General features: G+C 44.4%; 1 protein-coding gene across 3 annotated transcripts in view; it reads left to right on the plus strand.

Moving 5' to 3' along the window:
- The window catches only part of ETV6 (ETS variant transcription factor 6), a 243,737-nt gene that overhangs the window by 190,583 nt on the left and 37,554 nt on the right, over window positions 1-15,600 (plus strand). For 2 of the 3 annotated variants that reach the window (XM_058282802.2, XM_058282803.2), the window contains exons 3-4: window positions 1,652-1,816; window positions 14,207-14,341. In XM_058282802.2, coding sequence (XP_058138785.1) covers window positions 1,652-1,816; window positions 14,207-14,341 — 300 coding nt within the window. The remainder of the gene's footprint in view (window positions 1-1,651; window positions 1,817-14,206; window positions 14,342-15,600) is intronic. The other variant, XM_058282804.2, reaches the window with a different exon arrangement.

The following is a 15,600-nucleotide window of genomic DNA, read 5'->3' on the forward strand; positions in this document are numbered from 1 at the left end:
GTTCTTCAGAACTCCAGTACTTTGCAAAGGAGCCACTTGGACAGCAGAGTCAACAGTCATGCCCAGTGGCCCTGGACCCTATCCAGGGGGAGCTGAGCCATTTGTTCCCCACTCCAACCCGTCCAGTAGACAAGAAATGGCTCTCTGTGATGCCTGGTTTAAGGATGAAGGGTAATTCTGTACAGGATAGAACTGAAGGACACTTTTACGGCCATTCATGGGGTCTCCTTAGAAAATTTAATTGGAGACTAAAGTACCACTTTGCAAACACTGATTCTGCTGTACTTAATTTGAACTCGTGAACCACATGGTATGATTTTAGAGAATGAAGCTCTATTGAGCATCTCGCTTCTTCTAACACAGCATTTCTCAACCTCTTTGGTCTCAGAACCCATTTACAGTCTTTAAAATCATTGGAAGCCACAAAGAGCTTTGCTTATGTGGTTTACATCTACTTATATTTACCATATTGGAAATTAAAAGTGAGAATTCATGAAATATTTATTGAAAAATAAAAACAGTATATTGGAATGATTTTTATGTATATTTTCCAAAAAATAGTGAAAAGAGTGGCATTGTTATGCATTTTTGCAAACCTCTTTAATGTCTGAACTTACTAGAAGATGGCTGGATTGTCATATCTGCTTCTGCATTCAATCTGTTGCAGTATCACATGTCCTGCAGCCTCTGGAAAATTCCGCTATACACTTGTTAAAAATGAGAGTGAAAAAGGCAAATAATATCATAATATTATTATGAAACTAGTTTTGACTCCACAGATACTTCAAAAAGGTCTTGAGAAACCCCAAGGAGTCCCCAGGCCATACTTTGAGAGCATTGTCTAAGTACTTGAATGATGGCACAAAGATTTCCCACAGCAGCAAAATAAAATAAATATGTAGATTCACAATCAGGCTCCCAGAGGTCCTCAGGCCACCCTCCTAGCCTTGTCCCCATCCCTCCCTCTGAGCTACTCCCGTCCTATTCAGAGTCCAAGGACCCACCCCACCAGAGACTGCTAACATCAGCAAGTAGAATCCCGAGGCAAAAGCCCTTGTATCCTTACCTTGCCCTCTTGTTCCCAGAGCCTAGTCTGACGGTTTCCCAGAGGCTGAGCAAATTGCTCTTCCTGGAAGAAGTTTCAGAGAACACTTCATTATTTGGCAGCTCTGGAAGGTCAAGCCCAGCTCTGGAACATTCTCGCTTCAAAAGGACAGTGGGTGAGACTCGGCTCTCAAAGGTGCCCTCTGGAGCAAGTCGAGCTTTGTCGTGATACGGTGCCCCCTTGGCTGCTGCAGGCCTCCACAGAGCCGCACCTTTAGGGCAAACATGAAATCAGGACAGCCCCCAGGGCCAGGCAGTGAAGGGCAGGACTCTTTACCCCCCACTAAAGATGTGAAAAGGATTGTCTCTCGTTTTGCCTCTAAATGAAAGGTTACTCTGCCAGCACACTTCTGTGCTTTTGAAGCAAGAGTTTTGACCTGGGACACAGAGTTGAATGTATGAGCTCTTCAAATGCGGAGACTCAATTTTGTTAACTATTCAGAAATCTTTTCCCTTAATTCCAACTGTCTAACTGACAAGTCCTTTCTCTCTCTCTCTTTCTCTCTTCCTCTCTCTCTCTCTCTCTGACTTGCTCTCTCTCCAACAGGCTTGCAGCCAATTTACTGGAGCAGGGATGACGTAGCCCAGTGGCTCAAGTGGGCTGAAAATGAGTTTTCTTTAAGGCCAATTGACAGCAACACATTTGAAATGAATGGCAAAGCTCTCCTGCTGCTGACCAAAGAGGACTTTCGCTATCGATCTCCTCATTCAGGTGAGAGTCTGGACTCTTGACGTGTCCTCAGCTTGGAAAAGCTGCTAGTCCTGGCCACCACGCTGCTCCACGCCCAGGTAGTCTCCACAGGAGCACGGCAGCTTAGCAGGTGGAAGCTCTGCTGACGTAAGCCGTGTTGAGGGGAGAAGAAGAAGCCCTGCCAGATCCAGAGGAAACTTCAGGGTAGACAAAGTAACCCAGGTACTTCAGACACTGGAACTTAAGGGCTGTACTTGTGTCCCCACATCAAGAGGGAAGTGCCCTTCCTCCCTCCCCTTCCACCTTGCCCCTAATTCTGAGGACTAAAAGGAATTCCTAGGAATGAGCATCAGTGCTGAGCTGCTCAGCAGAGAAGGGCCGTGAGCTTTGCTGAGGTAGGCAGAGAAGGGAGGCTAGAAACTAGAATTGAGGTAATGATTAGAAATGTGGCTCTCTTAGTAGCCAAGGTAAGTTTAGAAATAAACTCAGAAGGCTTCTTCCGGTGATTTCCTTTGGTAGTAATGATTTTTTTTTTTTTTTAAGTAACGCATCTTGCAGCTTGTAGAAATCCCAAAAGCTCAAGTGGAAGCTTCTTCAGGCACATCCAACGAGGCTTTGTCAAAAGAAGGGCTCTTGAGACCCTATTGGAATATTTAATTCAGTTAAGAACGTTTGTTCCTGTATAGTGCATGACAGACACGGATAAACCTTTAAATTAAATATGCATCTCAGTTTCATTTCTTAAAGCTTAGGGACATTTTGAAGATTAGGTACCTGGGAAGTCCATATGTCAAAGGGGAATTTGGGGCTCAGGTTTATGCCTCGTGAGGGGTCAGGTATTGAACCCAGGCTGAGGCAGGCTGAGGAGCCTGACCTTGAGGTAACTCGTCTGGCAGAGTCACTTGTCTCCTTCCAGAGGCAAAGGTCCTGCCCAGCCAAGGTCAAGGTACAATCCCTGCCTTGGGTCACCTCTCCTTTACTCCTGGAGGCCCACCAGAAGTCGCTGAGGCAACATCCCCATCACAGGAGATGAGATAAGGGTGCAGAACTGTACCTCCCCTGATTTTCCCAATTGCAGCAGGACCGTTTTCTATGAGGACATGCTAAAGGGAAAGTTTCCCGAAAAGAGCAGCTGTTACTGAAACTCGAGAGTTTATATCTCTGAAAACATCATTTTTAAGGTTTAATAAGGGAGACAAACACACCTGAAACATTTTGTCCCCAAATCATTGGTTCTCAGAGTAGCCTCAGAATAAGAAAACTGTACAACAACAGAAATAAATAAATAAGACTGCCCTGAATAGTTCCTTTTAATTTATTGCAAAATACTTCCCTTTTCTGTTACAGTGGAAACTAAAAGATGCTATACTCAAATGGGCAAAGTTACATATCTGGGGGAGGGGGGGAATCTCACTCTTTAGTGTTGCAGTGAAACCCTTTGTGCAAAGCCAACAGTGGAAAACATAATGATGTGTTGATGATGATTTGACTGAGGCTCTTGGGCAAGCTTTCCCAAGACTGTAAATTCCCCCCACCCCAGCCATATCTTGGGCTCTTCTATTTTTTGCTAGCTGCTGCTCCTTCTCCACAGGGACCTCTCAACTTTGTTTTTAGAACTAGATTCTCTCTGCTCAAAGCCGGAGGCAGAGGTGTGCGAAAGCCTGCCCCTCGTTCCTCGCCACTTTGAGTCTTGGCTGGGGCGGGTCGTGTGGAAGATGGTCGTGCTGCCAAGGACGTTACTGTCCAGTTAGCGAGGCAGGGTTGCACTGACTCTAAAGGCAAGAGAAAGCCAGAGAAAGGAGCGAGCAGAGGAAGGTGGGTCTCCGAGACGGGGAGCGGGCTGCTTTTGAACATGAAGCAGTGGGTGGAATTCAGTAGGGGAGAAGGGAGCATTCCCAGTGATGGAACAGCGCTAGCTGGTGTATTTGGGTGACTGTAAGGAAACTCCCCTGAAGGACGGATGGAAGGGGTAGGAGGCAGCTAAGGCTGATGCTCTGGTGCAGACGTGTGCTGTCATAGACCACGCTTAGGTGGTGGCAGTAGTAATCCATTCCCTGAGTGTTCTTTGAGCTCCTCTGTGCCCAAGGTGAGAGGTATGTGCTGAGGGAATTGAGGGCTGGGAGAAGCAGTTTCCAGCTGGAACGTCAAAGGAAGCTCAAGGTAATGGTAATGGAGCCAGGCTTTGTCACTTCTGAAAGGTAAGCAAGAGAGAGAGGAGGAAGAGTTAGGGAAGGGTAGGCCCACTTGTGTGGGAGAGGAGCTCAGAACCAGGGCTGCACGTGCTGGACCTTCCGTTGGAGACCCCCCTGCTCCCTATTGCATCAGCCCCCTCCCCCCATTTGTCTAATTGCCTCCTCATATGTTCAGGCTCTGCTGAGTTTCTCCAGGAAAGCCTTCCCTGACCCCATCCTTACTTCCCTAATTCCACCGTAATGCCCACCTTCTTCCTTTCCCCCACCTCTCTACACCTCATTCTGGGTTGGATGGCGTTCTGCTTTTATCCTAGATAATTCTCTGCTTCTTCTATCTTGGCCCCAACACACTCACCCACAGAATTGTAGGTGATTGATTTCTCTTCTGTAACCTTCCCCTACACTGGAAGTCCAGTGAGGGCAGGGATTGTGCCCTGGTAAGTTGCCTTGTCTCCAGCATCCAGCACAGAGGCTGGCCTCCAGATGGCCCACAGTAAATACTGGTTGACTTATGACCCAGATTAAAGTCCAGGTTAAGAAGTTTGGGTTTTATTTTCCGGGAGATGGGGAACCACTGAGAGGTTTTGGTCAGAACGATACGGTTGGAGCTCTCCCTTTGGAACAGACATTTGGCTGCAGAGCATAGAGCGACTTTATTGGGTCACTCGATGCAGGAAAGTTAGTTAGAGGGCCACTGCCACATGCTAATATCCTGAACTGAATTGGTGAGACCAAAATGGTTAGCTTCTTAAGATGGGGAGCCGGCTTAGAAGTAACAAAAAAAGGGTCAGCTGGGGGCAGGCGATGCCAGGACAGGAAAGAAGGCTTGTCCAGTTCTGCAGTTGGAAATCTGAAACAAGAGCCAGACCAGAGCTGGGGATAAAGATAAATGTATATTGTAGGTCATTTAATTAAGGCGTCAACCAGAAGCCACGGACAGAATTTCACAGTGCTCCCTGCCAAGAGGGGCTAGCTATAGGAATATTCATCACAAAAGAGAGAATCAGTGTTGGGGCTTGGAGAACTAACGAGGAAGGAGTTGAGAGCACCCTTTTCTTGAAGTGGCCACCCAGTAGGGTGATAAAGGCTGTGATGTAGCTACTGGCCTTTTCCTCAGGCAGAGACCAGTTATAGAGAGGCTTCTCCCTTCGTAGTCGGGTACAGCAGAAATCCTGAAGTTCAAGGTCTAGACATGGCTCTTCCACAGGCTGTACCAGTTCATTTGGCTTTTCTTCCCTTGTCCAGCAAATGGAGTTTGGCCCGTGTGGCTCCTAAGCTTCCTCAGTAGTTAACAGTTCAGCCCAATTTCAACTACTGAAGCAGTTTTAAGTTTCCAGTGAACTGTGAAGCCTCTCACCTTGCAGGCACGGAATAATTTCTTTGATCTCCTTCAGCCTGTGTACATTGTAAAACTTACCTTTCACCCAATTTTTCTCCCATTGTCTTTCCTTGAATCTTTTTTTGCTGCCTAAGGAGAACCAGCAGCAGCTTCTCGCAGTGGTGATTATATCTTCCACCCACCCTCCATTCCTGCCTGGCCACACCCAGGGTTACATTCTCAGTATATGGGAATATTGGTCCTTTAAACAACACAACCCAAAAGAGGAGAGGAGGTTACTGGACTCAAATGAGTTATAATTACCTGCAATATTAAGATACTTCAAGTCCACATATAGTAGCATCTCTGAAGTCCATATTCTTTGACCAATCTAACATACTACACTTACTCTTCTGTTTGCAGTACCAGATTCTTCCATTTTCAACCACTAGAGTAAAACAGAACATTTGGAATGTACTTAATATAACTATATGGTCTCCAGACAGATTTTAAAGTTGAAGATAAAATAGATTCTTTTCTTTGGAATATTCTCCCAACCAGAGGAATACAACAAGATTACAAATTTACATTCACAAAACTCAGGAACAAATGTAAAGGGATCCCAATTTTATAAAACTCTGCATGGACAGGATAATTTCACCTAGTCCTTAAGCTACTGGATAGTACCGTATTAAATGGTTCTGGGGTCATTTAAATTCAGAGGTATATTTGATTACTTGTCTACTTTGAGTCTCTGAGAAAACTCATTAATAAGAAGAAACAGACAAGTTAGCATTTATATTATCTTTTTTTAGTGTTATTCATTGCATGACATTTAGGTGGAATGGATTTATATACCCATTATTTATGTGAACAGAGAAAACACAAGCTATCATCCATTTAATTCATGTTAGACTCTCCCTTTCAATGCTGAATGAGAGAAAAGAAACACGTTTTCAAAGTTCCTGCAATTCAATCCAGCAAAAATAGATGGAAAATTTACTAAGTAAATTAGTTTTTTAGCATACTAGAGTATGATTTTGAAAATTATTTCTTCCACTTCCTACCCACTGGAACTTTTGTCTTTGAAAATAATGCTTTGCTTATGTCCTTCAAATACAGTAAAATTCCCTTTCAAAGTTAAGCTGAAAATACTGGTCATTATCTACACACAGTTACTGGGACCAATTTGCCTGTTAATTTTCCTTCAGCAATCGTAGGTGGCGTGCTAGATTGAGTGGCGTGTCAACTGGCCATTTAGAACTAAGTAGCAGAGTCTGAGGGTCTGGTTCAAAGAAGGGGATTCATAGCGTGATGGGTGAGGGCAGCAGCAGGCACGACCCTTGGCTGCAAAGATACCCAGAGTTGAACCTTTCTTCTCTCCCTGGCTCTTGGAACAAGACAAAATGTGCATTACATACCAGAGAAGTGACTAGAGAAGCCACATGTGGAAAAGGATTTCATCTGTCAACATGTCACTTGTCACACTTATGAAATGGTGCTAATAACTGATCCCTCTGCCCAAAAAAAACGTTATAATAACATAGGTAAAATGAAGCACTTCCTTAATTAAAGCACATGCTTATCATTTCACGTTTTTATTTTCTTAAGAGCTCATTGTTTTATCTATAGTCCACATCAGCTAAAGGCAATTGCCTTACTGTATCTGCTCTCTAATTTGTTTATTCGTAAATAAAATATTCAGATTTTCTTATATCTTATTCCCAGTTTTCAGGGTTTCTATGTCTAAGACATAGATATTAAGCTAAATTTCGACATTTGTTCCTAAGTAAAAGATTAGTTTATTTTTATGGGCACAGAAGGCACTCCATATCAAATTAAAAAGGTTTGTAATTCAATCAACCTATAAAAATGGATTGAATGGAATGCTGAGAAAATAAGATCAAGTAGAGTTAGAAAGCCAAGCAGTCCCTTTACAGAAATGGGCCTGTTATGGTCACCAGTAGGATTTCCCCTATCCCTGTACTGCACCAGTATATTCGCTGTTGAATTATCATGAAACTGCAGAGTCTGAAACCTAGGACTTCACCTTGAATCTATCACAGGTAGAGGACCCAGCAGAGAGAATTTTCTGACAAGTATTCCAGGCACAGTTTGCTGTTGTTTTTTTAATGACTTGGTCAGTCAGAAACTAGAATCTCTGAATAAAAGTAAAAGAGAAAGAAAGAACTGTTGGCAGATATAAGAATGTGTCACCTCGGATAATGTACATATGATGTGTACATAGTAAACCATTGCCTTAAAAAAAGATGCAAAAGTTAGCAGTGTTAAAGATCTACTTTAAAACTTCTAAACTCAAAAAGTTAAGTTGTGAAACCCAGTTGGAGAGGCCATAGGTAGCATTGCAGATGACTCTATACATTGCTTCCAGCCCACTATACAAGCAGTGTATAATAAGGATCCTTTCACCGATAATTCTGTTGCACAAAAGATATCCCAAGGAAACAATCCAGTAGGAGGTGGGAGGAAGATACCCTTAGCTCTTCTATTTATAATAGTAAACACATGGAAAAACCCCAGCCACCCCCAGTGCGGGACTGGCCACACAAATCCAGGGAATGTAAATATAATCGAATACACTGTAGCTTTTCAGTCACTCATTTCTTATTATTTATTCAACAGATTATGCATGGCCTTATAGATCATGTTCAGGACTTTAAATATTTTTTTAAGGACAGGTGGAAGCTGTTCACAGTATTAAAAAGAGGATTGGCATGACAAGGTGGAGAGATTTAGCCAGAGTCAAGGAGCAATCGTGGTGGGGTCAGCAGAGGAGGCGTGGTTTGAGGAATATGGAGAAGGCAGAGTCTATGGGTCTTGGAGACTAATTAGACTTTGGAGGGGAAGGAGAGGGGAGCTAAGGGTTACTCCCAGATTTCCTGCCTGATCAGCTGGGCATTTCCTGAACAAGGGAGCACCATCCGGTTTGTGAAGACTTTGAGACACGCTGAGTGTGTAGTGTGTGTGTGACTATCCAGGGATCGGTGAATAGTCCTGGAGTGGTAAGAAATGCTGGCTGCAGCAGGCTTGGCGCAGACATGCTGGCTGAAGCCAGGGGAGACACTAGAGAGAGCCCTGGGAACAGACACTGAAGGGCCGGATAAGGACGAAAAGCCAGCGAAGCGAGAAGAAAACCAGAAGTAGGCACGTCTGAGGCCACGTCTGAGGCCCTGTGGAGGGCTCCACAGGGTGGGAGGCAGGATTGGTAACGGGGGCTGAGGGTTGCTGAGTGGTCAGGCCAGTCCCAGGTGCCGGCCCTTGCCCTTTGGATTTGACCACAGGGAGGTGACCTCAGCAAGAAAAACTTGGAGAAGGTTTGGAGTGGAAGCCAGAAGAAAGGACCCGAGGAGAGGAGGGTGAGGAAGTACCACTAACAGAGTTGTCCAGCTCCTCCAGGAAGCTGGGCTGTGGTGAAGGGGAGAGAAACAGGAGCAGAACCTGGAGGGAGAGGGAAGAGGAGGACAAGGTGTGTGTGTGTGTACAGGAAAAACTTGAAATTGCTTGAATCCTAAAGGGAGGGAACCCGTAGAGAGAGGTTGAAAACAAACAACTGTGACGAGAGAGATAGAAAGTAGAAATGGCATGAAATGACGTCAGATGGGGGGATTCCATACATAAGAATGCGGTTTTGTGAAACTTATGCATGTCCTTTAAATACGAAAGCATTGAGGCAAAGTAAATAGGGTTTTTTTTACCTGTTTTTTTTTTTTGGGGGTCAGGGCTGTTAAACATAAACACAAAAGTTACACGTTGGTGACGCACACATTATAGCAGCCGCAGGGCCATTGCTTTGTACACCTCATCTCATTTTATTCTCATTACAACTCTGCCAAGTCTGTGGCATTTGTTGTAATTTTATAGAAAACAATACTAAGTCTTAACGAAGGCTCAAAGAAGAAAAAGAATGTGCCTAAGAGCATGCAGCTGATATATAAAGGAGCTAGGATTTGAACTTGGACTGCCTTGATCCAGAGCCCAGAAACCCCAGAGCTTCTAAAAGTAAAGAAACTTGGATAAAATTAACCTCCAAAAAGCCTCTGGTCGCCAAACGTTAGTCAGATTGATAAGGCTACTTGCAGCCATTTTGTTCACTCTATTTTAAACAAATTGTGTAGAAAATAATAGAACTTAGGGTTCTCAGAGTGCATGCCTGATTTCTCATGTCGAGATTGGCAAGACAAACTGTTTTGTCGATGTGTGCCCAGGTGCACACACAAGAGCTGCGTAGGTCACTGTATACCTGCACCCAACAGGCATATCTGGGGTTTGCAGGGCCAGTAGCTTGTGGTTTGGGTGCATCATTTTAAGAAGAAGAAGAGAAAATTATGAAAACAGATGTGGCTAGAGCCCCTCCAAGTGAGGAGCCCTGAAGCGTGCTGACGTCCCAGTGAATCCACATGCACGTGTGTGCGTGAACTGCGTGTGTGCAGGGAAACAGGAAGGAACTGACAAAAAGTTACTGTCCCTGGACCCCAGGCCTTGGTCCCATGGCTTAGGACAATGGAAGCACCTTTTACAGTCAGCAATAGTTCATTTCTTTTCTGAGAAGATGGAGATTTATCAAGAATCAAATTGGTCAAAAATTTTTTGGGAAGTGTTTTTGAGTTCAAGCCAGTGGTCATTAGCTAAATCAGATAGCTGTGCAGTGCTATGGCTCATGCTCTTTGTTTTCAATACGTAAGTAAATACAACTTTTTAGAAAACTTTTTGTTTCAAAATAATTTCAAACTTACAGGACAGTTGCAAAAAATAATACAATTTCCGTACAGAGAACTCCACATACTCAGATCCACCAACTTTGAACATTTTGCCACATTTGCCATAGCATTCTATCCATCCACGTATCAATCAGCCTAACCTGTCTGGTTACCTAATATCCATCTATTTTCTAAACATTTGATAGTAGGTTGTATAAAATATTATTTTTAAATCTTTTTATTTTTTCAGGAGGTACCAGCAATTGAACCCAGGACTCATATATGGGAAACAGGTGCTCAATCACTGAGCTACATCCACTCCCTAAAATACTATTTTTAAGTAGCTTCTTTATTCCCAAAACTTTTTTTTAGTGTTACTTTTTAAATGTGATCTCCTGCATCCATGAGGATTTTAAGAATGTGTCAAGAGGTGCCTAGCCTGTGTTGGAGAAACTAGGCTAAGTGGAGATTGAGGACGGTGGAACAGCCGCCTTCACTTATTTAGGAAACTGTCGTAGATAAGGCACAGGTTCCGTGTTACTTCAGAGGTCAGGAGTAAAACCGGAGGGGCCAGGATTGCCAGGAAAGCCTCTCCAGGCCTAAGATTCCAAGCTCTACCCACACCCAGGACATAAACAGTAAGTTGGATTTCCCCTGGTAGTGATGTGTTTGGGCTGAGCCAGCCACACTCCCATCCGAGGCCCGGGTTGCTGAGGAAACAGGTCTGTGAATGAAAGGATCCAGCTGTAGGCAGTCCAGTATCTTAGAATTAAGCTTCCCCCGGCCTAGAACCTGCAGCCTGGCTCCGTGGCCGCAGCCTCCCAGGTGGCTCTGACGGATGTTATCTCCCTAGTCCTCATGATAGATAGGCTTATGTTAGGTAAGGGGCTGGCGAAGTCCCCCTTGACATGCCCCTTCGTACATTTCCTTGGCACCCTTGGAGAGGAACCTTTTCCACCTGCCCATCTTTGCCAGCTTTGGAGGAGAGGTTGGAGTGAGCACAGAAGGCCTGGGAAAGTATGGGCAGAGCACGCTGCCCCACTGTGGGCTTAGCCCCTTGGTTGAAGCTTCTGGAGAGCCCAGGAGTGGAAAGTGGCTGGTGAAGCTCTTCCTGCTCTCTCTGGAGACGAAACATTGCTCAGACAATGACCTGAATTCCCCACTTTCTTCTCCACCTGAGACTTCCTTAGGGATTCACAGGGCTGTCCTAAACCTCTAATGGTATCCCCGATAATAAAAATAACGGTGGCCATGGCGGCGGTGGTGGTAACAGGAACAGCTGGTGTCGGCAGAGCTGTCAGTGCCTGCCTGATGCTGTGCTGTTTTACACCGGGCACCTGGAACCTCACAGTGCTGCTGGGAGCTGGATACTGTTGACCTTGCTGTTTTACGGATGGGGAAACTGAGGCCTGAGAAGTCGAGGGGCATGTCTGAGGAGGCTCCGGCCTGACTCCAGTCATAGATTCGGAGCCATTCTGCTTTCTTGTTCACTTTCTGTGCTTAAGTAGAAAACTCGGAAGCTGGGGGAAGAAAGCGCCCTGCCCAGTCTCCAGCCCACTGCTTCGGCCGCCACGGGGAGCACATGCACCCACCCCTGCTCCAGGTGCTCCCCTCGTTTAATCCCCACAGCAAACTTAGGAGGTAGGTGCTAGGATTTGCATTTGCAGAGAAGTTCAAGGACTTGCTCAAGGTCACCTGGCACCAGGGAGCTGGGATCCAAACCTGGCAGTCCGCCTCTGCACAAACTCCACGCCCCCGTCAACTTGCCTTCCAAATAAGCAGAACTGAACACCCTCACAGACACTAAATTTATATTTCCTGGTCTCCCCTTCCAAAATGGATACACTAATTGCTGACTTTTTTTTTTTTAGTAATAGTAATCATTGAGGCACATTTTTAAATGTTTCCATTTTCTCTTCTGCAGACTACCAAAATAAGACTTTGATCAAACCCAGCAAGCAGGAGGCCATGTAAATTAGGAAAAGTTCAGCAAGGCATTACACTAAACCTAAAGAAACAGTGTTGATTAGGGACTTATTTTTGTAAAAGATTAAAATACGTATCTTTAAAATAGGACTGTAGCTCGGGCTCCATATCCTCGTGTCATCAGAGACAACATCACCATGGCGACGCGGTTCCGATTGGCTGAGTTGCGAAGCCCCTCCCTGCTCTCAGGCGCTGTCACCTGCAGCAGGGGTCTACCTCAGGCTTTAGGGTTTTCAAAGTCTGATTCGGAGCACCTCTGCATCTTCCTGCCCATCTCCTTTTGATGAAATGCCCAGGTGCTATTGTGTCTCCAGGTTTTTAAAGTCCTTTGCTTTATTGAATCATCATAGTAAATAGTGGCAGTAAGATACATCAATGCAGTTGGAATTCAAAGGTAGAAGAAAGAAGGAAGTCAAAGCAAAGACATTGGATTCCCTTTGCCACCTGGATACAAAGGATAGAGGAGTGGAGGTTTGCAGAAAGAAAGAAATATGGGGCATTTCTCAGGTTCACCCTGAGTTTAGAAGAAAAAAATATCGCAACATCTACAGCCAAAAATATGCAGTTAAATTATGTTGTTAATTAAAGTATCTGTTAAAAAATGGCTAAAATTAGAGACAAAGGCTCATTGTTTGGTACAATTGTTGACTGCTTATCTGTGGGGAAGGGCGTGGGGGGACAGTCAGAAGCCTGTGGTATTTTAAAGATTAATCACCCACCCAAAGGGGTTTTGAGACATCCACCTGCATTTTGAACTCGGGTCTAAGCCAAAAGGGTGGGACCAGACCATGACAGTTTTTTGCTAATTAACTGCTTGGTGGACACTTCAGATACCAAACACATCAGAACAAAGTGCCCCCCTGCTCAAACAAGCCCCCACCATCCTCTGCAAGGGGCTGACATCTAAGAGGATTATCTAGAGCTCGTAGAACCTTGGAGAAATGCCTGTATGTATTTTTAAAGGTGGGAACTGTCCCAGAATATGCCAGCACTTTACAGGGCAACTTCCACAGTAAACCTCCTTGGTCGGGCTGATGACTTTTTCTTCCTATTTATTCTCTTCCCTGCCTGAGAATGGGGCTGGTTAGAAAAACTCCTGTGGAGAAGGGGTCTGTGGGGAATCTATGAGTTGTCATTGAACATTAAAAATGCTTATTCTTAATGACTTCGTGATTCTTGTTGGAGTCATCTCAAATGCAAACCAAGATTTATGTGAAAAGGATATTTTTCATAAAAAATAATAGCTTACAATTGAGACCATTTAAATTTCCAGTAAAGTTGGTACATCCCTGCAACGGGCTATTATTATGCAGCTGCTGAAGCAGTTCAGTAATGTTGGAAAATCTTCAATCCTAATGTGTAAAATGCATATTGCTAAGTGAAAGAAGCCAGTCTGAAAAGGCTACGTACTGTACAACTCCAGCTGTGTGACATTCTGGGACAGGCAAAACTGTGGAGATGGTCAAAAGATCAGTGGTGGCCCAGGGTTCAGGAGGCAAGGGGGCACAGATGACTAGTGGGGCACGGGGCTCTTCTAGGGCTGAGAAACCACTCTGTGATACTGTAATGGGGGAGATGTGAGCATGCATTTGTCAAAACCCATAGAACTGTACAATGCCAAGAGTGAACCCCAGTGTAAGCTATGCATTTTAGTTAATAATGATGTGTCAAATTGGTTCATCAGTTATAACAAATGTATCACAACACAACGAGATGTTAATTAAAGGGACCACTGGCGGGGGGGCAGTATATGGAAGCTTTGTGCAGTTTTTCTGTAAACCTAAAACTGCTCTTAAAAATAAATAACTACTAAAATAAAAATTTTAAAACAATGTGAAGAGGAAAAGAGACCATTAAACTATAAAAACCTGAGTCTAATTATATAACAGTAGAACTATTGATAGGGATTTTCTCTCTTAATGAGCAGATTTTAGACCATTTTTCTTTTCAGCTTTCTGCATTTTTCAAATGTACGGTTAATGTATGTAACTTTTATGATCAGAAGTTTGATGAAGAACTCACATGGCTCTGACCTTTGGAGTTTCAAGTGCTGCATCCCGTCCCCTGGTAGCCCCGTGAGGGCGGAGAGCCTGCAGGCGGCAGGGAGCCCAGCACTGCATCCCGAGCAGGTGCTTAGGACATAGTGGTTCAATGGAATATCCCAATTCCTCTCTTCCCTTTTTCCTTTACTTTCCAGGTGATGTGCTCTATGAACTCCTACAGCATATTTTGAAGCAGAGGAAACCCCGGATTCTGTTTTCACCGTTTTTCCACCCCGGAAACTCTATCCACACCCAGCCAGAGGTCATCCTGCACCAGAACCACGAGGAAGGTACCAGAGGGGGCTGCTGAGGTTTAGACAAATCCAGGAGGTTTAATTGCTACCTTGATGAGTTGTGCTTATTCACATATTTAATTTTTCATTCAACAGGTATTTACTGAATTCTTACCCTGTATGAGGTACTGGAGGTCATTCCGAGAATGAATAAGATAAACTCCCAGACCTCTGAAGCTCACATTCTAGGTGAAGAAATGAGTTAGCTATACCCATAAGTATAAAAGGACAACCGTGTAGCTGCCCTGTTGAGGTCGTGGAAGGAGTGATTACATCCAGTTATAAAAAAAAGTGGGTTGGCTTCATGAGGGAAGAGTCTCTGGAAGGGTCTTTGAAGGTCAAACAGGAATCTGATAAGTAGCCAAGAAGTGGAGAATATTCTAGGAAGAGAGAAGGACTTAAAGGTGGGGTAGGTTTATCACAGCATGCTCAGCATGTCGGCTTATTTCACTGTCCCAGTTCAGTCTAGCTGCTGTTTTGTTCTTCATAGCGTCCTACAGAATTGGTAGGAAACCAAACCAAAGACTAGAACTGAATTGCGTCCATGGACGTAGTTCTAAAGCGGGCGTTTGGATACAGAAATAGGTTATAAGATCTAACTTTGAGAGCATTGAGTTGAACAGCGGAGGTTCCAGTAGCATTTGGCGATGACGCATCATACTGTGCGCTTCTCCTGGTGAGAGAATGACTTGGGCACACTGGGCAGATCAGTTACTTTTTCACCTTTACTTTTCCTTTAGGACCAGGTCCCTAAGGGACCTAAAACCCTGGTCCCTTGGGGCATTACTTTAAATTGATTGATCATCCCCAAGAGCAGGGTTAATATTTTTGTTTTGTTGTTGGCAAATTAAAAAATGAGAAGTTTTTTGTTTTCTTAATTAACACTTCACCAAGAGCCTGACTCCAGGCGACAACATCTCTTCTGTGTGCCAAGCGTTTCACAGCAGGTCCCCTCTCTTCCCAGCATTTCTTGCATGCTCCCTGCGCTTCCTCTCAGCCTTTCTTCCTCTAGCTTTACCCTTGCTAAATTTATCAGCTCCCCCCACACACCCCCAATTCGGTTTCTACGTTCTTGTGCTATTCCTGCCATGTACATTTCCGGCTTGCAATAATAGCCAACAGCCACTCCAGAGCAGAGGGGGTGGGTTTACAGAAGCTTGACAGGAGGCAAGAATTATATCACCTAGCCTGCTTCTCCAGATACAAAGGGTGTGTGATGGGTTTTTTGGTTGTTTTTTGTTTGTTCCTGCATTTTG

This window comes from Dasypus novemcinctus, chromosome 20, assembly GCF_030445035.2.
Source record: "Dasypus novemcinctus isolate mDasNov1 chromosome 20, mDasNov1.1.hap2, whole genome shotgun sequence".
NCBI classification, from domain to species: domain Eukaryota; kingdom Metazoa; phylum Chordata; class Mammalia; order Cingulata; family Dasypodidae; genus Dasypus; species Dasypus novemcinctus.